Consider the following 9,968-nt stretch of genomic DNA (forward strand, 5'->3'; position numbering starts at 1 on the left):
AAACACACGAGCAAATTACGATATTTCACTGAAAAAGCACTTAATGGCCATTTCTGTAGATTTAAAAATATTATAGCAATCAGTAAAATGGAAGTGAAATAAACATTGAAATTGTAATGCACCAGTTAGCTCAATTTAAACCGAAAGCTTTTACGGCATCTCCCAACTCTGCTCATGAAATATGTAATTTCAAATATGGCTGTACATTCCACAAGCATCGATGCCGAATACAACAATTGTTATCGCTAGAGGATATCAGGTAAAACCGGACAAGTCGGTGCACATACGTCAAGTGCACGAAGCTCACACCAATCCCCTCCAATATGTTGACTTAAAAAAAAGATTCCAATGGCTTTCAAAGCAGCCAAATAAGGACTGTGGCTCGCACCGGCCAACTTGGAGGGTGGCACGAGGCACAGTGAACATTTATCACCAAAACGAGCCACCATTAAGAATGTTCTGGGGGTCCCTTATGAATACAGCAGGGGGTGAGGTGGGGGGGCTAATAAGCTCCATTTCTTCAACCAATGTTTTCTTTTAAATATATTCCAATTTCGATGGGGATCATGTTAGGAGGTGAAATTATGATATTTTTTGGTGCCGTCAAAAGTGACCACGTTGAGACAATCGACAATCGGTTTGCCATACCCAAGAACCTAGCTTTAAATCATGGGTGGCTAACTGGATTCAAACCCAGGCTCTCAGCAGTGGAGGGCTCAGTACTTTGACATGGTCATCCCCAAGCCACCCTGCAACTTCAGTCCAAGTCATTTATTTATTACAGTGATTAGGATGTGGTTCTTTGGTGCCAAAACTCCGCAGGCATCCTTACATAATTCCGCTGAAAACACGACTACAGTATTCCACCGCTATTTCAATTCCACATCCATTATTCCAATTCCAGCCACACTGTACAACTGAAAAATGCATCAAGGAGCTCCATGCGAAATGCCACTGGGATTTTGTCCAGACAGACTATGCCGTGTAGAATCGACTTGACCATATTGCGCAAATGCACCCTTTTACCACCCTGTTGGAATCGTGGACCCATAGAGCCACGGTCCACAAATTAATTCACAAAAAATATACAAGGTGATCAAATGTATTTGTGAACCATTGGAATTGTCAAATAGACGCAGCTTAGATTAGCATAAGAAGAAGAATCCTAAATTGTATTCACTTTGTCTTTTTAATTATTGGCCAAATATCATCTCCTGGCAGCTTGGCAAACGCATCAAGTGCCAGCCCAGACCAATTTTTTTCTCAGCAAGCAAGGCTGGTAATTATTGTAGCGTTTAATAAACAATTCAGGACGGACGGTCTTCCAACACCAATTTAGTCGGATCATTATGTGGCCTAACCCTAGAATTATGAATCTCCGAAAATGTTCCAATACGGGTCTTAAAAAGACATGTAATTGTTAGCTGTTTGCACAACATTAAATGATCCATAAAATGTTTACTTTGCAGGAGGTGCCCCTCAGTAAATGCCATGGATTCTAACCACTACTGAAATCTGATGTCTGTCAAGAGCTGGGATAAATTCATGTTAAAATAGGAGCAGCGTTTCATGACCTTAATGAATGAAATTAGAGTTTTAAGCAAATACATAAATATGCAGACACACACACAAACAAGTGCAGTAGTCATTCATATTGTTTTGGTGTGTGGGAGTGTGTATTTTGGCAGTGTGAACCAACTTTTAATTACATTTAGAAACTTCCTTAAAAGTGACTTTGGTACGATGTGCCAAACAAATGCTAAATACGGCAGCCTAAATTTTGACATATAATACATGTATATAATATAATTAACAAAACTACAGGGTTGTGCATATCTTTTATTATAATAATTTTCAGCGTTTTACTAATTCTCAATTGAAGAAAACCCCTTGCCGTGTGGGTCATCGGTGTTGTTTAATCATAACTTCACCACACTAGTTAATTCAGATTGGCGTAAGACCGGTTTCCGATTTCATTTGCCACTGCTGTTAGCCGTGGATGGGAATCAAACATGGGTCAGAGTACAGTGTGCTAATCACTGTCACCACTCCACACCCTGCATGCCTCTTATGGTTATAAAAATTTTTTTCCCAAAGGATGTTATTGTAAGTATCCAAACTAGGCAGGCCCATTGTTATAAAATCAGTCACATTTGGAGAAAAAAAAGCATCACCATTACTCATCTAGAGGTAATTAAAGTACTTCCACTGCATTTCACATATTATCCTTGTGTTCCAAATTATTTCAGCTTCACATTTTTGCAGCAACACATTTCATAATTTTCTGGCACATGTTGTGCTTTCAAACAGAGGGGTATGGGTCGGAGGGGACAATGTGTTCCATGTGCCAACGCGGGTGGGTGTCGGAACAAAACTTTAACGTACACGTCAATACGAATGAGATTCACGCACCATCTGTGGCCATGTATCAAATCATCACCACGACCATTAGCCCACCAAACTCGTTAGGTTGCCCGCAGTCAATGGGTGTCCTAATCAACCTCAACCAGATGTTCTTGTTTTGCAAATTCCTTTCATTGACAAGTGGACTTAATTTTTAGAAATTATTTCCAAATCTACTGAATGTCGTCAGTTTGCTATGTTGTAAAAGTACGACTACAATTATCATAGACATCTGAAATACAAGCTCCATCTGCCCATAGGGACAGAAATATGAAAAGATGTACATGTCTGAATACTCCTAAGCCCAAAGCGACTACCCAATCCACTTATCACATTAAATGTTTTACTATACCCTGAAGCATATATATAAAAACAGCCTTTATATTAATCCATTGCTGGATAACAGCCTCCCCTACGCCGTCCATGTCAGTCATGTGGGATATATGACCATACTTCACCACGATGGTCAATATCGGTTTATGAAGGCAGGACGCGTAGACATTGGAATGTAGTACACTACCAAATGGATTTTGCTGCATTTCCCTCTGCCGACTCCAACCTGTTGCGCTTATGAGATTTGGTGAATTGGGTGACGTGGTCATCAGCTTAAGCACACGTGGAGTAAATCTAAATCAGAGGCACGCACGTTCCTTTGGTGTAACGATGATAGAATATTACAATGTTTAGTGTGGGACAAAGGCACAAAACACGACCGTGAGTTTTGGCAACATAAGTCATGAGCAGATGGCGGAGTTTCCATGCCAGAGGTGTATACAGACACCTACAATTATGCATACCTACAGTACCTTTATGCCTACAAAGGGTATGGTTATGATAACAGTAATAACAGTCTGCTCATTCAAGAAAACTTCAGAGTATTCAAATGTTTTCTGTGTGGGTGTTTTTTGGAGAAGGCCCGTAATATGTTTGGTTAATTCACTTGAATTATTGCATTCTGGCTTGAATCTGGAATACCCATAGAAAACAGACACGTGTAAATGGGACAATACTCAATTAACCATATAAATAAGTTCAACACCTGCTTTCTATACTGCAATCCAATTGCCACAATGTAATGTTGCAGGTGGGTGAAGCACAATTAAAAATAACTGGGGACATTCATCATTAAACATTGCCTTCTAACAGAAAAATCCATAACAGCCTAAAGTTTTGGGGAAATGGTCTTTCCTCAAGAGGATAGAGATCAGACGCTGAGATACTGCTGCGTAAGGTTTCACAGCTGTGCTGTATAGCTCTCCGATGCGTTTCGCTCAACGTGCCCAGGAGCTTCCTTTACGGTTCCTCCACAGGCTCTCCCAGCACTTGGGAGAAAAATGTTGAATATCATGCCGGTACAACCCGAAAACACATCGGCGAGCTGAGGAGATTAGCGTAGTTGGGAGAAGGCACTTTAAAAGTGGATGTTATACACACAGAATAATGTCTGCACCAAGATCCACCAACTTTGCCTCCAAAGAAAGGGCTCGATCACAAGGCTTGTGACACGTTGCGTGGAGTGCTGCAGACTCACCTGGAAGAGGTGGCTGGTGGCCATGGGGTCCAACTTGCTCTTGTCGATGACCTTCACGGCCACCTTCTCGCCCGTGAAAACGTGGCGTGCCAACTTCACGACGGCAAAGTGCCCGCGTCCCAGCGTCTTCTCCAGGTCGTACAACCCGGCTATCTTGCCCGCCTCCATCGCGTGCAGCGTTGCAATCACTTTCAGTTTACGACGAGGTAGGCTCTCGCGCACTTTGGAACTCACAAAGGCTGTGCTCGGTCTCGTAGTGTTCAAAAAATGCAATGAAATTGTGTTTTTTTATATCGCGTTGCTCAATATCAGAACACTGGAACAAATAGCCCTGAGAATAAACTGACCTACTGGGTAATAACTATGTAACAATTAGGAAGTCATTTACAATGCTCTGTGAAGCAAAAAGACATATTTTAGACGCGAGGCGTGTTAAAGGTTTTTTGCGTGGGCAAGATGTGCGTAACTTCAACGAGGCACACTAATGATGTATTAACCTTCCCTGGAGAAGCCCAAGGCTGTTTTGAAGAATGACGTACGTGTAGGACATCTTGCTTGGAACTTCGGTAAATCAGTTGAGAAGCACCAAATACTTTCTACTTGAACCATCACGATCTCATTAAATTAACAAAGCAGCTGCTAGAGTCTGTCACTAAAATGAAACTAGTTAATGCCGGATGATAGAATGTGTTTTTTCTATGTATATCAACAATGTCTTCCTTCTTAAGTGATAACAACATCCTTCAACATGGTGTGTTGTAATTTTCCATCTTCACTTAAAAGTAATGTCCTTAAAAAACCGAGTCCATTGTTGTCATTACCTGTGAAAAAAGAACAAAATAATGCATGATCACATTTACAGTATTTAAAATATTCAACAAGTACCAACCGTGCTACTAAATGAGAAACAATTATATGTACTGGATGCATCATGCATTCAGTCACAACTGAGTACCAGGCATCATTCTGTTAAAACTACTTGGCTGCACTGAGTAAATAAAAGATGGAATTCAAAACAACAACTATGCATTGACTAAAGCGATACGTAACAAGGTAGGGCAGACCTGGCTGTTTAATCTGCACCGATCTGTAGCTTTGTCGTGCTGGCAGGGACGCTTATAAGATACACATCAATATGACAAGTGGATGAAAGCGGGGTGAGAGAAAACGCACGGTGGTATAAAAATGAAGTCGCAAATTGTGATGGATGGTTGTTGGAACGGTGGAGTGGCTGACTGTGGGTGGACAATGTAGGATTCTGTTTGCATAGTCATTCCGGCTGAGCGCAAATGCCAATCACAATCTTCATAGTAAAATAATTTTGGATAAAGTACAGTATTTTCCAGCACCTTAAACCTACCCAAAATATATCTTCCACATTAGATTCGGTAAATTTGCTGACAGTTTGAGAATGTGTCCATTGCTTGTAGCTTTCAAATAGATGTTATGTTACGCTCAAGATATGTTTATTTATCAGGAACAAATTACTTGTTGTAGAAATAGCTGTTTCCTGTCTTGTGAATTCATTTAGAAGAACTCAACAACGCGTTGGTGAATTGCGCAGAAAGTACTTAAATGCATGCAATGCATAATCACAGACGAGCTTATAAATATTTAGTGACTTTTAATGTCATATTGTTCTACTAAGACATACATATAAATATACATTATGTTTCATATTCCTATAAATATTTTATAATATGATGGTGTTTTGTCTATGGCAATTTAACCCATAATGTATCAAATATCATATCTCATGAGAAAAGCACGTTTGAGCGCCTATGTAGCACGAGGGTGGCCATACATGGGTAAGATCGGCTGCTGCTGCGTTATGTTGTGAACCAGAGGACAAAACAGTAAAAAATATTCATCTTCTTGGTTCTTTCGGTAAAGTCACGTAGAATGGAGATAATAAAATAATAAAAATAAAACATAATAAAATAATTCTCACGACGTTTCGGCCACAACTTTCTACGTGACTTTACCGAAAAAACCTAAGAAGATGATTCCTTGCAGTCACGAAAGCTTCAAATCTAGAATTAAGCAGCCGTCCCTCAGGTGAAGAACAGGTCTGTCAGAAAGACAGCGTCTGAATGAACACCACCAGGCTTGGCAGCGTATATTTAAGCTGGGTTGTGGCCGAAACGTCGTGAGAATTATTTTATAATGTTTTATTTTTTTTACTTTATTATCTCCATTCTACGTGACTTTACCGAAAGAATCAAGAAGATGAATCCCTGCAGTCACGAAAGCTTTAAATCGAAAGTTAAAACTATTGTTATATTCCACTAATGCCCCCCCCCGCCCCGAAATCACCAATCCACAAATAACAGGCAAGGTGGTCAGTTAGCAACCGTGTCCAACACGCCACGGGGATTGACAAATAGTATTACCATTATAATATCCAACTCATTTGATTACAGAAGGCTAAACAACCTGATTACTCTAATACGAGGCTGAAGTGGGTTAGCAGATAGTCAGCCCTATCTCCAACCCTAATCAGATACAGCCTCTTAGTGGAAGTAATGAGGCAATTTAGCCGCTTTCAGGAATGAGGCAGAAAGGGGAGCTAACGTCAGTCAAAAAAAATACATGTTCACCACCAACACATACCACGCATTATGGACTGCCAGAGGCATGTCAGTTAAGAGCTTATAGGAACAGTTTCTGAATGGCTTAATAATGTATTTTATTTATCCCAAGGACAGCAGAATAAGCCTCCCAATACCCTTTGTAATGTGATATCACATAACATTGTTACAATAGCGCAGTTATACAATTTACAACCACAATATTTAGATATGGAACTTGAGTAACGATGCCAACACATAATGGTCGTGCTTTGTCATCAGTTAGTATAGACACTTAAGTCTGTGGTTGTTAATTTGACAGGTTTAGCATTCTTAATTTTCTTATGAAAAGAAGACACCTTTGTGAGTCTAGTATGTGAAAATCTACCTGTCGAACCTTTGCAAACATGCCATATATGTAATATGGGCACTGATCACCAACTCAAGCCACGTTATCAAACAGCCGCAGACTGGAGGAGCGAACAGTGAGAAACTAGCCATTATAGCAGCACGTGGCCAAGAAAATACACATGCATCACAGGTCACCTTGGTAAGCTGTGCACAAACAGGTGGTGGTTGTGATGTTTGTTACCTTGGTGGATGGCAATGGAAATCGTAAACGTAAAACGAGTGAATGGAACAATTACTCGAAATAGTAAGAAGCCAATTTCTAATTGTGGAAAGTTGCACGCACGGCATCATAAAAGTAGTTTTATAAATGCGCTAGGGCATAATACTCACCTGACAATTCTCTCTGGAGCTGATGGAAAAATACAGTACTTATTTATGGGATTCAACAAATATTCCAATAGGGCATCCCGCCTGGAAAAAAAGTCTAGTCTTTTTTCCTGCCTTAATACAGTTTATTATGATCATATTTCAATATGTACAATTAAATTACAAGGGCTATCTTACTCGTATATCAATTGCTTGGCGAGTGTTCTTAATTCATTGACAGCTTAAATATACGCTCCAAGCCTGGGGTGGTTTCATTCAGACGCTGTCTTCCCGACAGACCTGTTCTTCACCTGAGGACGGCTGCTTGCGTTGTGGCCGAAACGTCGTGAGAATTATGTTTTATTTTTATTATTTTATTATTTCCCTTCTACGTGACTTTACCGAAAGACCCAAGAAGAAGGTGAGAGACTACTTAGTGGAATAAGTCAGAACAATAATCCATGACTTTGCCACTCTATATGTACTATACTGTAACCTGCAGCACACACATGGCCATCTCCAAGCCTCAAATGTCACTTTTGGCAGCCACTGCTGGCCCGGTTGACATTGGCTGAGAGGACACCAGATTTGTTGTCACGATGAAGTTACAACGAGAAATTACAACTACATTGAACGCTGAATATGCCCGAATCCTAATACCCAATCACCCACCTCTGAAGAGGTTGCCCCGAAGTCGTCAGATCTTAAAAGATAGGAATGTTTTGAGCCTGGGAGCTTGTTGCGAGGCTGGTTAGGAGAGATGGCATACAAGAACGGATTCTTCAATCTATCGTATTGTTCCTGGTGGGGCTACTCCACACCGCTCATTACACAGGAGAAAAAAGATCGTAGCCACACATCCTCTAATGTAGCAGGCATCTGTGAAATAGCCTTGAGTTTCAAGGAAGCTTTCCTTGGGTACAGAGACATTACATAACGCGGAGCAGAACGCTATAGAAAAACAAAGAAATCTTAACAGTAGCAACCACAGTCCATGACATCTTGAACGGGTGTATTATAGTCCGGCCGGTGTGTTTTGTTGTTGGTGTAGTTGTCTACTCGATTTTTGCTGGTGTTATCGGCACTGCCATCAAAATACTGCATTGCCTTCTATCACGCAGAGAAAGCGCATTGGGCGCTATCCATCATCACTACAGCCCAAGAATACACACAACTCCTTGTGTCAAGTCGTCTCTCGCCGAAAACCCCTGGATATCGCTAATTTCATTCGAACAAACACACGGGAGAATCATAAGAAGCGTCCGGGCAACATTCGCCGCTATTAACAGCCGCAATATTCTGCGGTTAAAAAACATTTTATCAAGTTTTACCGCTGCGGCCTAGCGCGCTCGACGCTCCCCTCGTGAGCCTACGCACTTTCCTGGCGCGCCCCGCCGATGTTGAGACGTGTGCCTCGGTATCGCGAACAGGCGGAGGACCGCGGGGTTGGCGGTGGTGATGATTGAGATTTGTGGTTTGACGTTCGTCGTGACGGTGCCAGTGTTTGTGGCGGCGCGATGGAGACGTCTCCACTGACCTGGCCGTGTCCGCATTGCGACGAGGGCGATGAGGAGACGACAAGAACGACGCTGCGAACGCCACTTCGCCGCTCAACGTTAAGAGCCCGGGATCCGGATCGCTGGGAGTTTAAACGTAAGAGGCGGGAACCGGATCCAGTCAGCAAGCCCCTTGAGTGGCGGGGTGGCCCCCCATGCTAGATGTGAAGCTTTCGTGACTGCAAGGATTTCATACTCTTAGGGTTTTTTCGGTAAAGTCACGTAGGTAAAAAAATGAAAAATAAATTATAAAAATTATAGAAACAATAATAGAAATAAAATATTATTTTTATTATATTTTTCGGTAAAGTCGCGTAGGAAAAAAATAAAAAAACAGCAATAATAATAGATATAAAATAATATTTTTATTATTTTATTTCTATTATTATTTCCATTCTTTTTATTATTTAGTATTTATTTTTTTACCTACGTGACTTTACCGAAAAAACCTAAGAGTATGGCCCCATGCTGCAAATTCCACTGTTGACAACGAGAAACATTTTTGTTGATGTTGAAATTCGTACCCGAGGAAATTCGATGAGACCTCCTGCATCCAGCAGTGGATTTGGTCGCGGCTGGAATTGCTGATGCTGATGATGGGCCGGAGCAGAAATTGGCACCGTTCATGTTGATTTCTGTTGTTGTTCAGTCGTACCAAGGTAACGACAGGGCTATAGGGCGAATAACAGATCAATGTTTGATATCCTACTCATGTCAAAGAGTGTGGTTATTTGGCTGCATAATTTAATTGGGACAACCAACGTGATGTTTGACACATCGGGTGGTATGAGCAAGTGAAATCACTGCTCTGGGCACATTGGACTATGATGATTGATGATGATGGATTTAGGCAACATAACTGGTGTTCATTTAAACTGGCGACGGTTTATGCGATTAATAATAACAAATACTGTAATTAGTTGAAATGAAAGACCATTCATATTTAATTAGCGTAATTTTGTAAAAAAAAAATATAACTGAAAAACTGTATTAACTCATTCTTCATTCCTGTAATAAATTTAAACAAGATACAAAATGAATCACTGTTATACAATACATAAACATACAATAAATTAATCATGTTAAATTTGGGGTGTGTGCTTTATTTGGCTCATTACATTTCTAATAATTAAACATTTTAGTTTGGTTGTTTTAAATGCTCATTTTTATTTACTATGGAGTGTAGCTGCT

At 40.7% G+C, this 9,968-nt stretch overlaps 1 protein-coding gene across 1 annotated transcript in view; it reads right to left on the reverse strand.

The window, feature by feature from the left end:
- Positions 1-8,848, reverse strand: part of LOC144936841 (uncharacterized) — a 33,679-nt gene extending 24,831 nt beyond the window's left edge. Inside the window, exons 1-2 of the mRNA XM_078864006.1 lie at positions 8,759-8,848; positions 3,935-4,755 (exon numbers count right to left, since the gene is read on the reverse strand). Of these exons, the coding sequence (XP_078720132.1) occupies positions 3,935-4,102 (168 nt within the window). The 5' untranslated portion in view covers positions 4,103-4,755; positions 8,759-8,848. The remainder of the gene's footprint in view (positions 1-3,934; positions 4,756-8,758) is intronic.
- Between the last annotated feature and the right edge of the window lie 1,120 nt (positions 8,849-9,968).

This window comes from Lampetra fluviatilis, chromosome 17, assembly GCF_964198595.1.
Source record: "Lampetra fluviatilis chromosome 17, kcLamFluv1.1, whole genome shotgun sequence".
Lineage (NCBI taxonomy): Eukaryota > Metazoa > Chordata > Hyperoartia > Petromyzontiformes > Petromyzontidae > Lampetra > Lampetra fluviatilis.